General features: G+C 49.9%; 1 protein-coding gene across 1 annotated transcript in view; it reads right to left on the bottom strand.

The window, feature by feature from the left end:
- The window catches only part of LOC307080139 (filamin-C-like), a gene marked incomplete at both ends in the record, with an annotated part of 36313 nt that extends 16383 nt beyond the window's left edge, over positions 1-19930 (bottom strand). Inside the window, 27 exon segments of the mRNA XM_079742770.1 lie at positions 1-100; positions 637-760; positions 1441-1769; positions 2259-2421; positions 3472-3645; positions 4002-4599; positions 5209-5471; positions 5813-5930; positions 6041-6210; positions 6379-6469; positions 6598-6758; positions 6993-7116; positions 7608-7751; positions 8463-8576; positions 8696-8889; positions 8986-9122; positions 9248-9374; positions 9891-10028; positions 10867-10986; positions 11167-11367; positions 11641-11803; positions 11898-11975; positions 12124-12242; positions 12425-12575; positions 13825-13922; positions 15735-15983; positions 19564-19930. The exon segment at positions 1-100 is cut by the window's left edge and continues 57 nt beyond it. Coding sequence (XP_079598896.1) covers positions 1-100; positions 637-760; positions 1441-1769; positions 2259-2421; positions 3472-3645; positions 4002-4599; positions 5209-5471; positions 5813-5930; positions 6041-6210; positions 6379-6469; positions 6598-6758; positions 6993-7116; positions 7608-7751; positions 8463-8576; positions 8696-8889; positions 8986-9122; positions 9248-9374; positions 9891-10028; positions 10867-10986; positions 11167-11367; positions 11641-11803; positions 11898-11975; positions 12124-12242; positions 12425-12575; positions 13825-13922; positions 15735-15983; positions 19564-19930 — 4815 coding nt within the window.
- Positions 19931-23341: the final 3411 nt, after the last annotated feature.

Raw genomic sequence — 23341 nt, 5'->3', positions numbered from 1 at the left:
CACGGGGATGCTGGCCGACACCCCTTTGGTGTCCAGCCCGGGGCCGCTGGCCCGCACCTTGCTGGCATCGTGGCCTGGCTGCGACTTCACCTTGAAGGGACTGGTGGCACAAAGAAGAGGACATCAGCTCAAATAGCCTGCTGCTATTTCAGCACTATCCTGCTATTTCGGCACTTTTGCACTTTACTATATCGCACCTTTATTTGAACCACAAAAACGACCTCATAAAACGGTGGTTGGTGGTTATACACGGTGGTTGCGTTATACAGAATATTCTATTCTGTATAATGTATTCACTGTCTGTCTATATATGTTGTGTTTTTTTGTTGTTGTCTTTTTGCAATATTATGCTATTATGTTATTTAATATGTCTTGTGGTAAATATATTAATAGCACATTGGAGTATGGGGAAACACAATTTCGGTCCTCTATGTAACTTGTTGCATTGTCGGTCTGACAATAAAGTTTTCTTTGACTTTGACTTAATGCGCCAGATTTAGTTTATAGCATGGTTTATTTCAATGGGTTCTGTGCCGTACGAGAAGAGATCCTTCATGTTTATGCTTAGGGTAAGTGCAGCTGGTCTGTGACTGGGATCGATGTGTCTTGAGGTTCTCCGGGACCTGTATATCTCACCTGTGGGGGACTTCCTGGTCGGCGTATTTGACCGCCACGGTGTACGGCCCGTCCTGGCATGGGGTGTAATGGACCGTGTGAGTCCCGTCGCCGTTGTTCTTGACACCCACTGGCTCAGTGGTACCTGTTGAACAGTACAGAGAGCATATAGATAAACCCACTGCCACACTGTACATCTCCCCTTATTCTCCAAGCAGAGCACTTTCTAGCTGCCGTGGGTAAGACTGAAGAGCTATTATTGGGAGTGTAACTCGTAAGAAAGGCCACAGCCATACGTGAGTCAGCACAGTGAAATCGTCTGTTCGAGTATCTGTTTAGAGTTGACTGGGCCTTGGCTCATCCGTGTGAGCCAATTGAGATTGTACCCCCCGGCTGGGCTTCTCTCAGGGCAGCTTTACTCTGATTGGATCAGGGAAATCTAATCTCGCCTGTCAATCACAGGCAAGCGGGCCGAATTTTGTTTGCTCAGTTTCAGAATCGTTATCTCTTCTGCTCCTCTCTGCTCTCTCTGGTCCCGGCTCTCGAATCCTGGCTACAGCCCCATTAACTCTGCCCACCACCCACCCACCCACCCACCCTCCACAGCAAACGCGTCTCTCACATCCTAGCCACAGCCTCTTTAACGCTGCTCCCTCCATAATGGATGCCTCCGACGAATATGCCCGATCTTTTGGCCTAGTAAGACCTCCAACAATGTCAATCCGGAGCATGACCAAGGAGGTAACGCACAGACACCTGCGATGGCTAGGACATGTGTTGAGGGTGGAGCAGGGCCCCCCTCCAAAGCAAACGCGTCTCGCTGACCTGTCGGCCCGTAGAGCTTGACGTCGAGGGGCGCCTGGCCGGCCTTGGTGCAGTCCACCGTGAAGTTCTGGGGGACGTGGGCCCTCACCCCACTGCCCAGGCCGGGGCCCGAGCACTTGACCTTGGAGGGGTCCACAGGGTCCCGCACGGGCACCCGGAAGGGGCTGCCGGGGATGGGGTGGCCCCCGTAGGTGATGTTGACGTCGTAGTCCCCGGCGGTGAAGGGGACGTACTCCACGCTGCAGCTGCCGTCCTTGTTGTCCTTGCAGGACATCTTGGACTCCGAGGCCCCCTCCACGGTCAGGCCCAGACCGCCGGTACCGGCCCCCCTGCGAGGGAAAGCAACCCGCCACAACGTCAACGTCAGGAAATCATCAGCGCCCCCAGTGTTTGACGATGCTCCACCGTCCAAAGTCCAAAGTTCAAAGTCAGCTCTATTGTCTATTCCGAAATGTGTCCAAGACAAATAGAGGAATCAAAATAGCTTTTGTCTCTGACCCACGGTGCAATAAGTAGAAAAGGATAACATTTAGTAAAATGAAATAGAATAAGTCATAATTACAATAGATAAATTCTAAATAGTGCGAAATAATTCTTAGTAGTGCATGCAACAACATACATGGGCAATGTATAACTAGGTCAATGACACTGCCTGAGAATGTAATTATTAGCATTCGTAAAGAAGTATCTGTATCAGCATCGGTCGAAGTTTCGCCACAACACAAATCCCTATCATGAAAGACTGGCATGCATAGGGTTAGATGATATGATGTTCATGATATTCATGCCACGCTTTGACACCGGATCCGGGGCAGCACCTGGTCTCCACTGTGAAGCAGTTGGCCTTGTTGGTGACCCCTCCTTCCAGCCCGGGTCCATAGGCCCTCACCCGGGTGGGGTCGCAGCCCTCCATCACCGACACCCTGAAGGGGCTCTTGGGAACGGCCACGTCGTCGAACAGCACCTCGATCAGATGCATACCTGCGCAAACACAAAGGCACGTCGCAAACACGAACACACACAAAGACACGCGCCCCAAAGCCGCACACAGACAAATCAGCTTGATCTCCGGCTTGTCAGCTGCTCAGTCAGCGGATCTGACTTCAGTGTGCCTGGTGCTTTAGGAGCTCCGGTGAATCACGGGCGTAGACAGAGTTGCTAAGAGGAAGAGTAAACATCTGTTTATTTATCGATGATTCCGCCCTCAGCCCGCCACATGGCTGGCGGGTGCGAGGGATTACATCTGTTTTCCGTCCGCCATTCTGTGGCAGGCGCTCGTCTTCTGACAGGCCTCTCCTTAGGCTGGCGTGCCAGAATGCCAGCTTCAGAGGTGTGATATCAGAGCGAGCGTGGTGGCAGAAAAGTGCTCACTGATCTCACTGCTTTGTGTTATAACTCCCTATTAATATCGCCCTATCGTTCCTGCCCTCGCTAGACACTGGCGTGCACGCGCGTGTGTGTGTGTGTGTGTGTGTGTGTGTGTGTGTGTGTGTGTGTGTGTGTGTGTGTGTGTGTGTGTGTGTGTGTGTGTGTGTGTGTGTGTGTGTGTGTGTGTGTGTGTGTGTGTGTGTGTGTGCGCGTGTGTGTGCGTGTGTGTGCAAGCGCTCACATCTCACATACCTGACTTGTTAAGAGGTTCTGTTCCAGAAGGGGCCCTATTTATAAAACAGGGACCTGACTCTCTGTCTCTCTCTCTCTCTCTCTGTCTCTCTGTCTCTCTTTATCTCTCTCCCTGTATGTTCCTCTCTCTCTGTGCCCTCATTGCTCTACTGCATCATTCTGTATTTATACCCCTATCCTCCCCACCCCTCCACCCACCCTTAATGGCACCCCAGGACAAACACCTGTTGTCGGTGTCTGTCATGAAGCCGTCTCCCGATCTGCCAACAACATAATAAACGGTGTGGAATAAAATGCTATTTCAATCTTCCCCTTTCCCTCTTTTAAATATGGTTAAATCCCTGTTTGCCCTTGACTCATCCCGGCGCCAAAGGCTACCCCCAGCTCCGCCTTGCGTCGCTTGCCCCTCACCGTCTTCGAAGGCCGTGTACTCCACGCGGTAGGTCCCGTCCCCCTTGTCGGTGACGAAGGTCTCCGTGCTGCCGCCGGACGGGTTGATGACGTGCACCTTGATGCGCCCGCCGCCCGCCTTGCTGAGGGCCCGCGTGTCAACGATGAAGTGGGTGGTGACCTCCCGCAGCACGCCTGGCCGACGACAAGGGGGGGGGGTGGTTAAGGTAAACGTGGTCGTACACGTCGCCGTGGTGATCAGAGTCACCGCAGGTATTAACGTTACCATGGTTTCTAACACGAAAGTGCTCGTTGACGTAACCGTGGTTCTCGACGTTACCGTGGTTATTCACACGAAGGCGGTTATTGACGTTACCGTGGTTATTGACATGAAGGCGGTTATTGACACAACCGTCTGTATTACCGTTACCGTGGTTATTGCCTGAGTAGGGACTAGAGCCCATTACATACACGGCTAGCTCTCCAGCCAGTTAGCCCTCCAGCTAACAGCTGAGCGGGTCAGTGGTTGAGGCCCGCGGGTCCAGCCTTACCTCTGGGCTCCACCCCTGGGCCGTACACCTTCACCCCGCTGGTGTCCACGGCGGGCTCCACCTGGATCACCTTGGGGCACTGGGGGATGACGCCGCCGCCGTACTTGACGGTGATTGTGTGGGCGCCGTGGAAGGGCGGGGTGTAGCTGACGGAGAACGTCCCCTCCGCCGTCTTCTGGACGCGGACCTCCGCCTTGGCGCCCGTCTCCGACACGATCTCGATGGTGAGCTCCGCCTCCCCGGCGCGGGAGCAGTCCACGGTGAAGGAGGCCTGCTCGCCGGCCCGGGCACGCTCCAGGCCGGGCCCGTAGGCCGTCACCTTGGAGGGGTCGAAGGCGGGCCGCACCGCCGCCTTGAAGGGGGATCCGGGGATGTGCTGCTCGGCGAACAGGATGTTGATGTCGTACTCGCCCACCACGGGGGGCAGGTAGGTCACGGAGCATGTGCCGTCCCCGTTGTCACGGCACTCCAGCTTGGCCTCGCAGGGCCCCTCGACAGCCAGGCCCAGGCCCCCGGCGCCGGCCCCCATGGTGTCGATGGTGAAGAAGGCCGGTTTACCCACAATGCCGCCCTGCAGACCCGGGCCGTAGGCGCGTACCTGCGATGGAAAGATGGCATATAGATATATTGGGTTTTTTTGTGTTTTATTTGACCATTTCTGTCATTTGGTCTTTGTCTTTGTGTCATTTTCTTATTGGGTCTTTTTGTGTTTTGTGTCATTTAGACATTTAAACACTAACTGCTGCTAGAGAGTGCCAAACTGTATTTCATTGTGTATTACAATGACAAATAATCTCCTTGAACATTGTAGGGTTTGCCTTTTAGATGGGATCGGTTTTGCAGGAGATAGCAGGGCAATCATGAGGAGTAGAGTACGCTCGGTGGGGACAGGAACAGTAAGACTTGGTTATGATTCAACATTGACGCAAGGGGGTTCACGGCCCCATAACGTCCTTGCGGACCCTCCTTGCGTCCAACTCAAGGGCCTGACGTGCGCCTCCCAAAAATGTTAAACCTTGCGTCGAGGCACAGCAGCAAGGGCTGTGATTTGTCCGCTAATGTAAACCCGAGGCAGACCCAGAACAGGTTCACGACTGCGTCGAAGCGCCTGTGTGGTCATTGGGTTGCGTCAACGTGGAAACATAACAAAGCCTTAAGACTCGCCATGGTTTCACAGGCCGTGTTCTTGGGTTTCTACTCCACCTACCTTCGAAGGATCCCCAGGCATCACGCCCTCCACGCCGAAGGGGCTTCCCGCCACCGGGTTTCCGTCGTAGCTGACATCCACCTTGTACTGACCCTCCTCGGGGGGGATGTACTTGACGCTGTGCGTGCCACCGGCCTTGTCCGACTCCGTCTTGCACGGGATAGGTCGGCCCGAGGGCGAGGTCATCTTCACGCCGACATACCCCTGGCCGCCGGCCCCCTGGGTGTTGACGGTGAACTCCTGGTCCTTCCCGACCTCTACTTCTACGGGGCCAAACAAACAGTGCAGCCATTGAAAAACCTCCTGTTCAGCGCAGGGTTTTGAGAGCCCCTTTAGAGCCTGTAGTTGTGATGGAGTGCTTTAAAAATAGACGACGACTCGATGTGGACTTCGCATTCGAGCACAGGAAGTCCGTAGAACATACAGTGTTTGGATTACGCAACGTGTCCTGCCAGGTACAAGCCCACACGATTTCCCTTGGCTAGTGTTTTGAATTCCGCAGCGATGACTTTGTTCTAAGTTTTGTTTTACACCTCAATTAAAGAAAAAAATATATAAACACAGTATACCAGGCCAGGGTTACAGCGATACGTGAATAACTCACTCGTGTCAAGTCCTTCAACCTTGATCTTGCTGAGGTCCAGGGCGGGGGCCACAGAGACGTGGAAGGGGCTCCTGGGGATAGGGTCCCCTCCGTGGGTCACAGAAATCGCCATGTTGCCCTGGAAACGCACACACACACACACACACACAAGAGAAAGAAGAGGAGCTGAGCACCGGATCGCCATCAGCATCACGCCCGAAAGTCCTCCCTCCCAGAGGGGGCACCCACCTGCTGCAGAGCCGTGTACTTGACGGTGTAGGAGTAGTCGTGGTTGTCGATGATCTCAAAGTCCCGAACTGCCTCTCCGGCGCCAGAGACAGCAAAGTGCACCTCTGGCCTGGCCTTTCCCGCTCCCTTGGTGTAGATGGTGAAGTGTGTCGGTGCGCCCACCTCCACTCCTGCCACCGTGCATAATCACATTGTCAGCCTCGCTAAAGGTCATCGTTAAATGTTAAATGTGAGTGCTTTCTCCTGCACACCCCCCCCCGGTGTGCGTCATGATATTTCGGTGGGGGGGGGGGGGGGGGGGGGGGGGGGGATGAAAGAAGGAAAGAAGCGCGCCTCACCTGTCTTGTTAAGGCCGGGTCCTTCAGCTCGCACCTTGCCCGCGTCATGGGAAGGATCGACCTTGACTTTGAACGGACTTACAGGGATTTCCTGAAGTGGAGAAATCCACAGAAGCGCGGGGGGTTAAGAACATGCCAAAAGAATTACAAAGTGAAAGGCTCACTCAGCACAAACGCCCTGCTCGTGTATTTTTGACGGGAGGAGTGTTTTTTTATTACCTGGTCAGCAAACAGCACCATTATGGTATAGCGGCCGGCCCCGGGTGGAGTGTACTTGACAGTGAAGGTGTCATTGTCGTTCTTGATTATGTCAAAGTCGATGTCTGCCTCAGCAGGACCGACCACTCCCGGGGCACACTTGATCCCAATGCTGATATCCCCTAGTATTAAACAGGTCACAAAGAGAACCGTTACTCACAGGGGATCCCCCGTCAAGAATGCAAAGAGGAGCTTTCCCCGACCGAACTGCAAATCATGATTCAGCGCATGAATCCCCAAGCCTTCTGCAAGTGCACGGCGCATCCTAGCAAACGTGCATTCATAAATACATTCAGAACCGGCAGGGAGAGAGAAAGCGCGGTTGATGTGGCACGTTGCCGTCCCGTGGGGCGTACCTTGGCCGGCGTCGCTGCAGTCGACGGTGAAGTAGGTCGGCTCGTTGGCCTTCAGGCCGCTCTTCTCCACGCCCGGCCCGTACACCTTGACCTTGTCCGGGTGACAGCCCTCTCCCACTAGAACCTGATGGGTGCACACCGGGCGTCAGAACAACAAGCAATCCCACCGGAGCAGAACAAGCTCCTTCATCAGGTGGAGAGCGCCGTGCATTATCATATTTTATGCATTATTATAATTAATTATGTGGGAAAGTAGTTTTAATTTTGAGTCAGACATTAAGGTGTGCATGGGGGATGTGTGAGTGTGAGATATTAAAGTCTGAGTGGGTGTGTGATTGTGTGTGTGTGTGTGTGCGCGATTGTTCGCCTGTTTATGTAAATTAAATCTATGTTGCAATTGAATGTGTTTGATTGCATCCATGTCTTTCATCACGGAGTGTGTGTGTGTGTGTGTTTTTCTGTATAGGTGTGTGCATAGGTGTGAATGAGTGTGTGGGTGTGTCTCTGCGTGTGTCTGTGTGGTTGTCTGTATGTTTTTGCATGGAATGCGCATCTCCGTTTGTGTGTGTGTGTGTGTGTGTGTGTGTGAGGGACCATTTGTAAACGTCCACCTACCCTGAAGGGGCTGTTGGGCACGTTGACATCACCCCAGCTGATGATAATGGTGTGTTTGATGGGCTTGTTCGGCGTGTAGACGCAAAGGAAGGTCCCATCGCCCTTCTCATTGATCTGGATGTCGATAGTGCAGCCCTGTGCATCCTGCCGTCGATAGAGCACATGTCACCATTACACGTGTCATCAGCCCTATGTTTTTAATTAGAAAGGGATGTCTGAGTCCAAACCCCACCCCCCGCCTCCCCCCTTGCCAGCACCCTAACGAGATGCCTAGCCCCTACATGCTCCTAAATGTCATGTATTCAGATTAAATTACCTGCGTTCCTCCTCGAGATTTCTTCCTTGCTGATTAAGGGAGGTTTTTCTTGCCCCTTTGGGGGCTTTGGTCTAGCCTGGTCCTACCAGACTCTCGTACTTCATTTCATTTGCACAGAGAGTCTGGCCTCTCTATTGACAAACGTTAACTCACTTGAAGGCGGGGGTCTGTTGAAGTTTAAAACTATTGGGTCTGCCCACTGCCACTCTGGATTTGGCATAACCAATCGCTAACGTTTGAGTACAACCCAAACTAGCACGAGCTCAACGTCATTGTTCTCAGCCACCTAACCCTCTGATTGAACCGTCAAAATTTGGCCAGAGAAAACCCGCGAATATACCGCAAACCCAGACGGGAAGGGAAGTGAAAATTGAGCGGAAGTACATAGGCGGGTGGAGCCAGGCTAGCTTTGGTCAGGGGGGTGTCATAAATAGTTGGCCTGCTAAGCCCTTTGAGACTGTAATGGTGGTTAAGGGCTATACAAATAAATGTAATATAATTGAATTGAATTGATGAAAGCGTTCGGTGCGTATCGCTACCTGTGCGTAGATTCTGAGGTGGCCCTTTCCTGCCATGCGCGCATCGATGGTGAACTCGGTCGGTTTATTCACGACAACGCCGGTCGGCCGAAGACCGGGTCCGAAGGCCTTGACCTGCAGGAACAAAACAACAACGACGCGTCATGTTCTGGGTATGTCTGTTCTGTGTGGATGGTCGGAGCTCTGTGTTGCGTGTGCGATCAATGTCGCAAGGCGAGGAGGGCGGGGCTTACTTTCTCAGGGAAGACGTCGTTGGCGGCGGGTAGGATGTGGGCCATGAAAGGGCTGTCCTTGATGTCCTCGTCGTCGCAGATGACGTGCACGGCGTAATCGCCGGCCTCCGTGGGCCAGTAGCGCACGTCGCAGGAGCCGTCGCCGCGGTCATCGCATTCGATCTTGGCCTGGGACGGCCCCTCGATGGAGAAGCCTGAACAGAGACAGAAAAACATTCAGGCTTCTCCGAACTCCTCTCCACTTCACCGTGTTTTGATGTACCGTCGTAGAGGAGGACGTGGAGACTCACCGAGAGTTCCCACCTCCGTGCCGATGGCCTCGACCACAAAGTCAGCCGATTTGCCGACCATGCCGGTCTTTAGGCCCGGCCCCCAAGCCCGGACCTTCTGGAAGCCGGCCTCCAAGCCCACCTCCACCACGAACGGACTGCAGTGGAGAAAATAAACAAACACCACTCTGGTTGGTTTCTCTGAACTCCTCAATGGCAAGTATGGAAAGTGATAAAGACCGGTTGCTATGGTGAAGTGGGTGCTGGTATGCGGCAGTCTTACCTGCGTGGGATGGGCTGGCCCCCCCAGGTGATGGTGACGGTGTATTTACCAGGCTTCAGGGGGACATAATCGCATTCATACACTCCATCTCCCACTTCCCGCACGTTCACTTTCTCCTCTGTGTCTCCTATAGACATGGAGAAATTCCAGCATCAAATAGATGCCTGCAGAATGCTCAAGTATCTAGCCGTGCTGGGGGTTGGGTGTGTGTGTGTGTCTGTGTGTCTGTGTGTGTGTGTATCTGTATTCTGTTTTATCACAAGGACGCCTGTGTGCAAGCCTGGAGACATCTGGATTCCAGCAGAAAAGATGGTGAGTTGAGGGAGAATGAGAGAGAGAAAGAGAGAGAGAGATAGAGAGAGAGTGTATAGCAAGAGAGAAAGAAAGAGAGTGTGGATAGCGATAGAGAGAGAAAGAGAGAGAGCGAGCGAGCGAGAGGCAGGGATAGAAAGAGAGAGAATGAGAGAGAGAGAGAGGGATGGAGAGAGAGAGAGAGAGAGAGAGGGATGGAGAGAGAGAGAGGGATAGAGAGAGAGAGAGGGATGGAGAGAGAAAGAGGGATGGAGAGCGAGAGAGCGAGAGCGAGAGCGAGAGAGAGAGAGAGAGAGAGCAGACATGACGAGTGTGCGACTGCATCCCTCACCCGGTCCTTTGACTGAGACCTGCAGCTCCCCAGGGCCTGCTCCCTTGGTGAACACACGGAAGTCCGCCACCTCCTTCACCCGGACCCCTTTGGGCTGAAGGCCCCGGCCGGTGGCTCTGCAGATGCTGGGGTTCATCGCTGCAGGAGGACGGAGGAACAGTGGAAAACATCAGTGAACCCGGGAAATACTAACTAATGGCAGGCCCCTAGAGCCAGCGGTGGTTGTTAGTTGCACAGACTTTGTCTTTATAGTTTATATAGGGTTTAAGGGTAGCCATTGAGCCAAGGGTAATTGTCCAGTCATTGAGTGGCAGGATAGACTAAAGATATAATAGCGATAGCAAACACAGAACTTTATGCAGCAGCTTAACAATTTTGCAAGTTGCTTGAGGGAAAGGTCGACACAGTACAATTAAATGAAAAGTTTTTTTTTTCATTTTATGTAAGCGTACCTCAAGCCATTCAATGGTTGGAAGATGTAACCACTTGAGGAAGACAGATATTGAGCCAGCATTTCAGTTCAAGGCTGTGCATAGTGTATGGCGGCACTCAAGGACATGTCTACTGCACACACTGAATAATGCAGACTTGGATGCGAAAAACTTTGTGCCGCGTCATATAAATATATAACATTCACGGCATTTCTCGCAGAACTGGCAACAATATGAGCAAAACATTGCACCAAATAACCCATCACTTAAGCATGGCCTAACCAAGGTCCAACCAATCCGGGGGATGCTGTAGCCTAGACAACGCAACAGAGCAGGCCAAGGAAGCAGAGAATCAGGGTCAGGCGACTCATAAGACACGGCGCCATCTGCACGGCGCTAGCTGCACGGCGCTAGCGTAGGAGCTAGCTGCACGGCGCTAGCTGCACGGCGCTAGCTGCACGGCGCTAGCGTAGGAGCTAGGGGTGGGGGGGGAGCTCGTCTAAGCACCCGGGGGCGCAGGCCCCGCCGTAGCAGACCGTACTAACTTGGACGACCCGCCTTGGGGGCTAGAGGCCCCTTGCCGCCCTTTGCGCCCGGAGGAGGGGCGCACACTGACTGAGGGATTATTTTCACGGGCACTCCGGTGGGAGGGGCCACGGGCGGAGCTAGAAAAACCACAAAACAACAACACAGGAGAGAGGGTTATGGACCAGCAGTGCGGCCCCAGAGGGGGGGGTGACGAGGCGGATCGACCGACCCCACCACCACAACCTGCCGACTGCGGCGCTCTGTTCTGGGTGACGGGTGACGCCGTCTGTCCGCACGAACAGCAAGGGGTGGCTCACCTTCTGCGACGTTCACAGTGAACGGGCTCTTGGGGATCTCCTGGCCGGCGAAGAGCACGTGGACGATGTGCGGGCCCTGCAGCACGGGCCGGTAGGTGCAGCGGAAGACGCTGTCGCCCTTGTTCTCCAGGATGAGCTCCACCGTGTCTTTCTTGCCCTGGGGGTCGATGACGACCACGCTCACGTCCCCGTTACCGGCGCCTGGGCGAGGAGGAGGGACAGGGACGGACGTCAACAATGGACGAGGACAACAGTGGCTCTTGACCCACTCGACGGCGGAAGGACTCTACCAGATTGTCTTTCTGTTTGGTCTGTTTTTTATATGGATTGTATGTACTAACCCTTTATTTATATATTATATATTTATATAACATACTAATGTATATTTTTCAAGAGAGGCCTGGCCATGTAGGGCGACTCGCACTGGTCGCAGTTCCCTCTGCGTGTTTGAGGTGTTTCTTTAGAGATCCTCACCAGCTGTGTAGATGTCAAAGTAGGTCGGTTTGTTGGCCACGTTGCCGGTGGCGTCCAGGCCGGGCCCTCTTGCGTGGACCTTGCTGGCATCGCCCATGGCCTTCGTCACATTCACTGTGTACGGGCTCTTGTCGATGTCCTGACCCGCAAACAAAACTTTCACCTGTAGGGGGAAGACGTCGCACAAAAGGGACTTAATATTTGCCGTAAACTGGAGTCGATTGGAATATGACCTCCATGAAGGGCTCGCTACCCACCCTGTGGACCCCCTCCACCTTGGGTATGTAGGTGACGGTGTAGGTGCCGCTCTTGTTCTTGACGGGCTTCACCTTCGCCTAGATAACGAGGGGTGACATTCAAGCATTCAAAACATCCACAAGCCACCTATATATAGCCGCCTGTTTATTTATTTGGGGCTCTGGGAGTTTTAGGGCAGCAGCTGCTTTAGTGGCCATGATGTCTGAGTCCGTGCCATGTAATCACCTCTTCCTTGTAGCCCTCGGGATCCTCAACGTACACCAGAACCTCCCCACTTCCTGCCTCCTGTGTGTCCACGGTGAACACAGCTGGCTGCAGCACCGTGTTGCCATGGGGCTCAATACCTAGAATATGAAGCAGCAGAACCGCGTTAAGGAGAGGGGCAGGGAGACCGTCTGGTTTGAGAAAAACAAACCTTGGCTCGCTTTTTGCGCAAATGTGCAAGATATTGAGAAATAATGTGCTAGGCAGTTAAGCAAGGTTCCCCCGCTGTTCCAGCATGATTAGCGAGCACCCAGACACCCACCGGGTCCGAAGGCCTTGGCCTTGTCCGGGAACAGCTGCTTGTTCTTCAGGGGAGCGCCAGGCTTCAGCTTAGCCTTGGGGAACTGGGAGAGGTAGGTCATGACTGAGAGTTCATCCACATTCGGGTCCACGATCTCCTCCGGAGCGATCACCTTCACACGGAGAGACAAGGAATGGGTTGTTATACTGTATACCCTGTCTACTCAGGCTGTGGCAAAATGAGTGCTTTTGTTTACCGTGCGGCACATATATATTTCAACTTCTTGCAGGTGCTTTATCGAAACCATCTTTAATACACTAGTTTGCATTGGCCGGGTGTGCCAATTCATGTAAATATAATGCACACACAATATAAATGTTAAATGCTTAAGGGAAGCGAGCTTCCCAGTTAAAAACAAAAGACAGGAATATGAATTTCGATATTAAAATATTTATACATTCAGATAAACAATACTGAAGATCTCCACTGGTGAAAGAGAAAAAAGAAGCCTTTTTTAAAGAAAGGCGTAGGGCTGCCCTCAAGATAAACCCATACCACAAAGACTGCAACACCCAACCTCCAAGCTTATATTCGGTAACACGTGGAATGAAGTTTCACTTTTTACTTCTACTTTACACTTTCCCTTCACGCCCAGAACCCAGAGCAATGGGATTAGATGGAGAGGGAGGACTTCATTCATTTGATTCCTCCATGCCTGACTCCTTTCTATCTTTCCCCTTGCTCCTGTTTTCTCCCTCCTCCCTCCTGTCTGTCACACAGTTGTGTAAAGCCTCCTCTCTCCTGGTTATATTTATCACCAGGCCAGCAGGGTGGAGTGCGGGTGCCCTCAATAAGCCTGCCAAGGGGATTTAGCCCCAGCCGAAACCCTCACCCTCACATCTCCTTTACAGCCCCCGGCCACAATCCAGGCCCCCTGGTCCACTGAGCCATAAAAATATGTTCCAGACTAATCTCACCAATGTCATACCTCACAAAGGATAGCTATACTGCCCCTCGTTGTCTTGGACCAAGAAAGATAAATTAGATACCGCGGCACTGCAGCTCACTCCATTTGATAACCTTAAGCGTGGAGCGCCTATTGAAATATTTATGAGAAAGATGATGAATATTTTGTGATTCCGAAGTTGGATTTTTTTTTAGGAAAGCATTGGATGCTTACCAATCCTGCATATGTTAATGCATGTCTTGTTTCTCTTGTATTTCAATCATGGTTATAAAACTTTCATTTTGCTGCTACACCTTTGGACGGTTCGGACTTGTAAGATCATACTTGAACATAATTATTTCAGGGTCCGTGCTCCCAATGCAGCCATCAGCCACTGGCGTACATTCAAAGGTCAACAACAGACGAGGTCTTTGGTCAGAGCAGGTTGCGTCGGTCCCATGACGGTGCATCCTACCTGCGGCACACCCAGCCAGTCATCAGCCTGCTGCATGGCCTCCCTGGCATTCTCCACGGGCTGGTTAGGGTCCCAGTCAGCCCAGCCAGGACACAGGCCTGCCGGGGACAAGGAAGAACACAGCTCTCGTTCAATACACACATCCAATACAAAATGCTTTCAGGAACCTACAGGAAGCAATTGAATACACCCTAATGGAAGCCGCCGCGGAAGAGCATTATCTGCTATCGGGCCAATACGGTCACTCACTGCTGCCAGCAACGCCTCGACAGCCACACATTTCATTACCTGTATCCCCCCGTTCCCACCCGGTGGATTCGCAACACGTTATATCTCTCTCCGTTCTGTTTGTTTGTTCGTTTGAAATGAATAACAGTGCACAGACCCGGAGACAACAACATCCACCGCGGCTAAAGTGTTAGCTAGAACGCTCTGGGGATAATGCCTAAATTGGATTAGCATTAGTGATTCGGCCTGAGTTGTTTACTCAAGAGAGCCAAGAACATGATAGGACACTGTTGTGTGATTAATGGGTGATTGATAGCATTGTTAAAGAGAAGAAAAAGAGAGCTGTCAGGGATTTTGTAAACGGTGCGGACTATATCACATTTATCTTGGTAAATATGCCAGAAGCAGTGGTCAGGGTAGGTCTGGCCCGGCCATGCGATCAATCACCGACCAAATCAATGGTATTGGCTGTTTGCTGGGAAGGATCTGGTCTCTATGCCTCACTTACACTGCAAAAAGCATGTTCTCCGGGCATTTAATGTTATGTTTATTATCAGGTCCTCCCTGATTCGGATGTCTCGACTTAATGTCTGAACGATTCTGGTTTCCCGACAACAAAGAGGACACAGGCTTTCCGTCGTTGTTCCTGTAGTGCTGCAGCAGCTGAGGGGGTGACCTTAAGACTAAACGTGGCCTTTTATGGTGAGTGTAGCTGAGCCTGGCTTCTGTTGAGCGCACCGCTGGCTCCTGAAAACAAATAGTTTACGTTTCCCACAGCCCTGTCCTTAACCGCCGTCTCCCGGCTCCTCCGCCTTCATCTCCGCGAAGCAGCTAAGCGCTAGCGGAGGCTTCTCCGCACTTTGGGATGAGAGAGGAACGCCGCTCACACTGGCATCCTCTTAAGACCCAGATGTCAAAACTTGACGCCTTCATCTATCTGAAGGGCGATATATTTTTCAGAGGCGGAACTCCCTCCCCCCCTCCCTCCCCAAGCCCACTTCCCCTCCCCTCCATCACCAGCACCACCGATACAGCAGAAGGGAAGGAATGGTGTCCAAATTTGGGGGTGTTGCGGCGTGGCGAGACTATAAACATTAAGGGCGGACCCCGGGGCCCCCTGTGCCCAGAGAGAGAGACCAGTGAGAGCATCAGTCATTGTGGAACAGCTGACATTGTGGGATGTCCCGGGGCTTATGTCAGCAGATGCCGCCTGATACTACCTGCTGCTGTCTAGGGTCTCAGGGGGTTGGGGGGGTGAGGGATTACACTGGCTGAAACCCGAAGCCTGATATGTGTGTCTGTGCGTGTGTGTGTGTGTGTGTGTGTGTGTGTGTGTGTGTGCGCGTTCCTGTGTGTATGTGTGTACGTGCCAGCCAAAAGACATACATCAGTCATTAAAGTTATGAGAGGGGGAGAAGACCCCCCCCCCCCCCCCCATGTTGTGATAACAAGCTACCATAGCAACCAAGGCAATTGTCGTCTGAAGAGCGCAAATTCCACGAGTCAGCATTTGCGGTTAGTGACTCACTCACTCGCTGGCTAAAGTTAATGCTAACGCTAATGCTAATGCTAAAGTTAATGCTAACGCTAATGCTAATGCTAAAGTTAATGCTAACGCTAACACTAATGCTAACGCTAATGCTAACACTAACTTTGATGCTAAGTTCACCAGGTGTACTCACCGGGAGCGCAGTTGTCCACCAGGGCGCCCAGGGCCTTGCCGTCGTTCCAGTCGCGGTGGAAGTTGTTGATGGGCATCTGGGGCACCTTGTTCTGGATCCAGCCCAGCAGACGCTGCTTGGGGGTCAGCTTCTTGGCGTCCTCGTCCTCCTCGTCCTCCCACATGGGCATGGAGATGGAGTAGTGCAGGATGAGCGTCCAGATCATGCCGAGGATCAGCTTCAGGTTCCCGTCCACGATGGCTTTGCTGTCTACAGCGGGGCAGGGAGCGAGGAGGAGAGGAGTCAGTGGAAACCAAAAGGAGCCGCCGCCGCGGGCCAGACATTGATTGATGTGTTGGTCGATATGCCCTTACAGGAGAGTTCTCAGGATCTATGTCTACTTTACACTAATTGGAGTCCGAAAACGTGGAATAAACCAAAATATGCCGATATGGAGTACGGGTGCGATTACAGCGCAGAGCGTTCAATTATTTTGTCCTCTCTCTCGGCCTTATCTGATTTGTTTCTGCATCGCTCAAACTCAGGCATACTACTGTGTTAAAGTAAATAAAACAATCGTGACTGATTGACTGCTGAGATGACAACCACACCACCATCACTCCCCTCTACCTGTCTCTCTCTGTCTCTGTCTCTGTCTCTGTCTCTGTCTCTGTCTCTCTCTCTCTCTCCCTCCCTCTCTCTCTCACTCCCTCCCTGAGACAGGCCCCTGGCTGAGCGGCCATGACACCCTGTCATCCAGGCACAGTGGATAGCCGAGGAGAGGGTGACAGCTGGAGATGTGTGGAAATGGAGCACACCTCGCCATGAAACAACACGTGAATTACAATTACCTGCCGCCCGTCCGACGACAGGCAGGGGCCCCCAAGCCCGACATTGATTTGTGTGTTTTTTTTTGGACACTGCGTGTTCTCAGATGGCTGCGTGGAGAGCTGTAGCTTTGCATGATGTATGCACCCAGCCTATGATTAATTCACTGTGATTAAAACACTTCATATCATCTTACGAGTGTGTGATCCACGGGTGAGCCTGTGTGCAGTACAGAGAGAATGAAGGAGAGATTGTGTGAAAGAGTGATGGAGAGAGAGAGACAGATTGAGAGAGAGAGAGACACAGAGAGATAGAAACAGAGATTGACAGAGAGATAGGCATAGAGAGAGAGACAGAGAGAGAGAGAGAGAGAGACACAGAGAGAGACAGAGAGAGAGAGAGAGAGAGACAGAGAGAGAGAGTGAGAGAGAGATAGAGGGAGAGAGAGAGAGAGATAGAGGGAGATATGTGTTTCTTTGTGTCAGCAGCAGGCTGGTGCAGTACGCTGTGTAAGTGTGTGACAGGGCCGGGCAGGTGTCCCCAGTCTGACAGTGGGGTGGATTCACCAGTCCGCCTCTCAGGGGGCAGCTGTTGGGTCAAGCAAATCTATCATAAATAGTCCCTGGTAACCAAAAAAATTGTTGTGGGGCTAATTTTAGTTTGGTTGATTGGTTGTAACGAAAGGATGTACTGGTATTGGATATCACCCCATTTCTAATATAGAGTATCTGTATGTATCCTAAAATAAAAAACCAAGATGCTTATCAAGCATATACAATTATTATTGTTTGTATATGATTGTATTGTACTTGCCAAACTATCAGTCTACGGATAGGATCAGTTAATGAGTAACACCTCCCGTACATAAGTACAACATATTATTTTTGAGTCAGAATCTGAACTCAACAATGACAGAAATGTAACTCTGTGTCCCAGCTGCTGCTGTGGCGAAATGATCTCGGACGGCCCGGGTGTGGTTCCTACTTCAGTGAGCCTCCGACAGCAGAGGAGTGTCTCTCACTCACGCCGCAGGTGCTGCCTCTCCAACTAAATGTAAACACACTCAAACCCCTACTACCTTTTCCACAGATGCCTGCACCGCCGGCTTAAGTCCGAGCACACACACTACAAAAAAAACTGTAAACACAAACACACACACACACACACACACACACCCTGATCCACACAGTGACCTTTACGACCCCCCCCTCACTCTCTGCCCCACAGTCACAATCTCCCCCTCCCCACCACCCCACCCACCCCACCCACCCACCACCCCACCCACCCACCACCACCACCACCACCACCACCACCACCACCACCACCACCACCACCTCCCCTCTGCACTCAAAGCCTCGGCTATACCGGGAATTTCACCCAAGGGTGGGAGGGTCATCAGTCACCGAAATAGAAACTTACTCTGTCGAAAATTTTAATAACCTTCCGAGCACATGAAATATAAGGCCCAGGTTTTCCATTAGCAGTCATAATTCTTCCATCTACAATATTGACCCATTCGTTACATCATAATGCTGTTAGGATCGCTTGCATTTTGTGTGCTGTTTCTTCGCTCAGTTAAAAGAAGAAGGAAAAACCTGCATCAGGAAGCCACATGTGTTGGCTTTACCTGCTGTGTGACACTTAGAGTATCTTAGAAACACAGCAACAACCAGCCCACCTGAAGCAGCTCACACTACAAAACTTTACATTCATTATCAATAGGAATGAAGCAGGGAAAACGCCTGGGAGAAAACCAAGGCTCTCTCTCAGATCCTAAATCTAAATCTGAATCTAGGGTCACAGTTCTGTTAGAAACAAACAGCTATCCTTAAACAATAACACCCACCACGGGACAAACAACGAGAGGTGAATGCTGAACACATTCAGAGCTTAAGACTCAACTCACTGTATCCACTGCATCTGGAGCCTACATTATGTAAGGATCGGCCATGCTCCTATGGGTAACAGTTGTATAACTGCTGAACACACACAGTGGAGGTCGAGCGCAGAATGCGCTGAATGCAGTGCGGAGGTCCAGTCAGCATGCATTGTGTGTGTGCGGAGGGTTGACATGCTAACCGGTACCCCCCCCCTCAAGGAGCAGGGCTGATCCGTCTCCATCGTTGGAGAGGTTGAAGTGCTGCTGGCAGTCTGGGAGCGTGCACTGTCCCAGACAGGGACGTGCGCGCTCCTTGGCTGCTGGCCTGACACCAGTGACCTTCAGTCACTTGATAAAGAGGTGTGGAAATGGGCATCTATGTGTGTCTACGTGTGTGTGGGTGTGCGTGTTAGTATGCAGGTTTTTGTGCATGCACTTTGTGTGTGGGCGTGTACTATCTCTGTGTAATCTATGTGTGCACGTGCTATACGTGTGTGTTTGTGTGTGTGTGTGTGTGTGTGTGTGTGTGTGCGCGCCTGTGTGCCTTCTTTTTTGTAAACACGCGTGCAAGATTGTGTCTCTTCTCATTAGCACAGTCCCACTGAATTTCCAGCCCACTTTGTCACGGCAGCACAGACAGGGTAAACTAATGTGTGCTTTGTGTGGACGCTGGAGCAGGCCCCTGCTCTGACAAGGGTCAGCCTCTCACCTCTGCACTAGGACCTTTCAATGAGCTGTTGACCCCAGTGCAATGCACTTTACCAAGCCGATGGGAAATATAATGACGATCAGAATGATGACGGAGAGGGTTGTGATTATGCAGTGTACAAGGTTAGGCACTGTAATTGTTTAGCAATAACCTTGGTATTAGGGTTGTATAAGACTTTTATGATAGTTAAACCAGAATAATATAATAAATATAGTTATTATTGATTATTATTTGTATTATTATTATTATTATTAGTAGTATTATTAACAGGCCTTGGTCAATTATTCCTATTGTTATTGTTATATTTTACTATAATTATAATAATGTGAATATGAGTATGATTATTTCAATGAACTTTAAAGCCAATCCCAGTTCATTGTCTCATAGTCTCACACGTGCTTTGTTACCACACACAGCTTAGTTGCACTACTTACCGATTGATACCAATTTGATATGTTCCCTGTCCAGGAACTCAAGTGCCACTGAAACATTTTCCAGTTTCATCTGTCGAAAGTTAGGTCTGATGTGATGCTTTCTGTACATTTTCTTCTGACTCAGGACCTCTAGGAGGGAAATTAGTTTCAAGCCATCGCCAAAATCCCGCTGGAGGTCGTTGATGTTCTTGCTGACGCACTTTAGGTGCTCGTTGCACCACCTGGTGAAAGTGTTCTGCTGGATCTTCTTCCACGGCGCGTCTTCCGCGAGGTCCTTCTCTGTGGCCGGCATCTCGTCGTCCTCTTCGTCCCCAAACTCCTGGCTATACTGTGGAGGCAGTTGGTCGTCGTAGTTATTGCTCATCATGATGGCGTTTTCCGTGTCCACTTTTATACCGGAATGAATGGGACCTATGTGTGAAATGATGCGCCCCGCCGCGCGGCAGGAAAACTTTGACAGGTAGACGAGATAAACGCGCTCCCAGGGAAAAGTTCAAAACTTGGCGGAGTTTAAAAAGCAGGCGAGAAACTTTTCGCGTGGATTTGCGAAGAAACTTCTTCTGTCAAGTCGGTGATGGATTAAATTATCCGGTTTACAATCTGCAGGGCAGCTGTTGTTCCGTTTTTTTTTAATTGCCAGTCTCTTGACAAATGTAGTCGCGGGTTCCTAATACATGCCCGAGAAAGACTGTCGCTTTTTGAAAAAAGAATATAGAAAATAGCTTCTGGTCAAGTGAATGATCTTCAACTGTTTCCAATGGTCAACAGCGCAGAGTGTGAACTCGTTTAAAACTTGAATGGCAAGAAGGGGCAATGCACGGGTTTTTATAAAGGCCCCCCAACTCCGTCACACTTATCATATTACAATACCATTACTACGATCATAGACTATTCTCATATCCATTAGCGTACCGATCAGGCTCTGCATTGGTCCAACTTTAAGATGGGGGGCGTCGATTGGTCAGAAACTTTCAGCGCAACAGTTGTGACAGCGCGTGTTATTTTTAGGCGCGCTTATTTCGGTGACAGGGTGAGGGGGGGGCGGCATGACTTCTTGTTGTAGATGTGTCATGCCACCGTTTACGGGATTGGCGATCAAGCAGTTGAGCAAAGACAAGCCGATGACATGAGTGTCGTGGTAGAATCAGCCTGCGTCGCAACTATACACGTTTTTGGGGGAATTGAACTCACAACTATATGCAGTGAGGCCCTATTGGTCAACGTGACCAGATAATGGTACATTTGGCCATAGCAGCGTGAGAAGGCATGGAGAAGGTGAGAAGGGAAGAACATCTCGAAACATGAGGTCATTATTGTATGACGTCATGCTTTTCTGCCACCTCTGGGAGAAAAGGGATCGCGTTTTCTGTGTTGTTGACAAGATGCAAAAGAAGGTCACAGCTGTGTTTTAGTCTCATGCCTACTGGGGATATGTCAGCTAGGTCTTCAGTATGTGGCATCCAGATGTTAACATTGAGCAGTGACATTCTGCACAACAACAACAATGGCGCATATGAATGGAGCCTTCCTATGGCACACGTCTAAGCCGAGAGACATACATTTACGGCATTTAACAGACGCTTTTATCAAAAGCGTCTTAAGAAAAACCACAATATATCTCTGTCCGTACAGAAAATATTGTGGCGAGCAGCACGGGAGGGAGGAGACAGGAGCCCAAGTAGATCCAATTATGCAGTTCCGTGCCCCATACACCGCACGACTACGGACTGCCTTTATGAACGACCCCGAGAGTAACAGAAACACGGGACACCTGACCAACACACACAACACTCTCACTAATGGTCCCAATCACACTACACATCACACAACAATGGAACAACACACAAATAACACACAACCAATAAAGACCCCAAACCCGTTAACCGCACTTAACCGAACAACAAAACAAGTTGACAAAAGCCCCTTTTGTCAACTGACAACCCCAATTCCCAGGATCCCCTGCGCGACCCCGGAGGAGTCGCCACAATATGTTCATAGAAGCAAGTGCCAAGCACTTACAATAGGTTAACCCCGTATACAACAAAGATAGGATAAGATGATTCACAATGACAAGTAGGCTACTATTTTTAAATGCCAGGACTCACAACATAAAATAAGTGCTTACATTAAGTGCCAGGACGTACTATATATATATATATATATATATATATATATATATATATATATATATATATATATATATATATATATATATATATATATATATATATATATATATATATATATATATATATATGTATATATATATATATATATATACTTGAATTTACACAATTTAAACGTCCTGCCAATTAACAAGATGTGTCTTTGAATTAATTATAATAAAGTAGGGTAGAGAGTGCAGTGTGGAAGGTTCCAGTTGAGTCTGCCTAACTATAGAAATCCTTGAGCAAGATGCCTAATCGCTATCTTAATGCCTTAATGACTTCACTTCCCAGTCACTTGGGATCAAAGTGTCTCCTAGATGACTAATTTAATACGAAACATATGTTCAAAAGTCTTATTCAACAACCAAATACTTTGTAGATATAAGGTCTGACCTGTATAGAATAATATGCTTATTAACTATTTCAGTCACATGAAGACAATATTTATTCTGTTATAGGGGGTTTGACTATCACAGCCTTAAGGTTCTGAGTTCAAACCCTAATAATCGAGACCTGTTATGCATAACCTGTCGAGCAAACCCTAAAACATGCTCATATATTATATATTAAAAAAAACAAAAACAGGAGAGATAAATGGCCTGCTAAATTGCAATTACAATTCAGTAGGTCAAAACGCCATGTAAACACGAAATCACCGTGCGTGTGAGTGGCCAGGTTCTTGGTGAGGAGGTTGTCATGGCAGCCCGGTGTTGTGACTCAGCAGCGAATGTCAAGGCTCTGACGACGGCGCAGACTGCAGGAGCGGACCGTTCCTCAGCGCGCGCCCGAAGGTAAGAATAGCGGTTACGCACCGGCGGGAGCATGCGCAGCATTCCCCCGGCCAGACGGGACAGGGCTAGGGTTTCCTCCGTTGATCCTCGCTCTGAGGAAGAACGTATCGAATGTTCCAGGTTTTATTTTGAGTAGGTCCTACTCAAAAGAAGTATGCCAACAGGGAATTATGTTGTGAACAAAATAAATCACCTTTTTTAAAATGATAGTAGTATGTATTGTATTAGTAGTAGGCCTAGGTAGTAAAGCAGTATGACTTAGTATAAATAGTAGTGGTGGTAGTGGTAGTAGTAGTAGTAGTCGAAGCAGTAATAGACCTTGTAGTGAGTTGAACACAGCTGCAATCAACAATCTTCAAATATAACTTATTCATGCTAATTTAATATTAATCAAATTCACTGTTAAATATGAACACAGATCCTTAAGGAGGTAATAAAAGGCCTTTTTTCTATGAAATTATTTTGTATTCATAAATAATCTAACATGACCTAAATGTAATATCAAATTCACAGAAATAGTCAATGTTTTGTTATTATAATCATTCTATTACTGATAATAAGTGAATCTAACTCTAAATTCCAGGATCCAAACCAAATCATTGGTATTCATGAACATAGCCCCCCTCAGTATCAGAAGAGACACTCACAGCTCTGACTGGAGTGATCCAATTGAATCGAGTTTAACTTTGCATTAAATTGTCTATGGCCTATCATTGTGAACAGTCCAGTAGGCACCGCAAATGCCAGGCTGACAAATAACACATTTCCAAACAATTAGCTTCAAATAAGTGAACTATGAGTCCTGCCGTGGGGGTGGTA

Source organism: Pollachius pollachius (genome assembly GCF_949987615.1).
Source record: "Pollachius pollachius genome assembly, chromosome: 9".
NCBI classification, from domain to species: Eukaryota; Metazoa; Chordata; class Actinopteri; order Gadiformes; family Gadidae; genus Pollachius; species Pollachius pollachius.
This window is presented reverse-complemented; position numbering and strand designations above follow the sequence as displayed.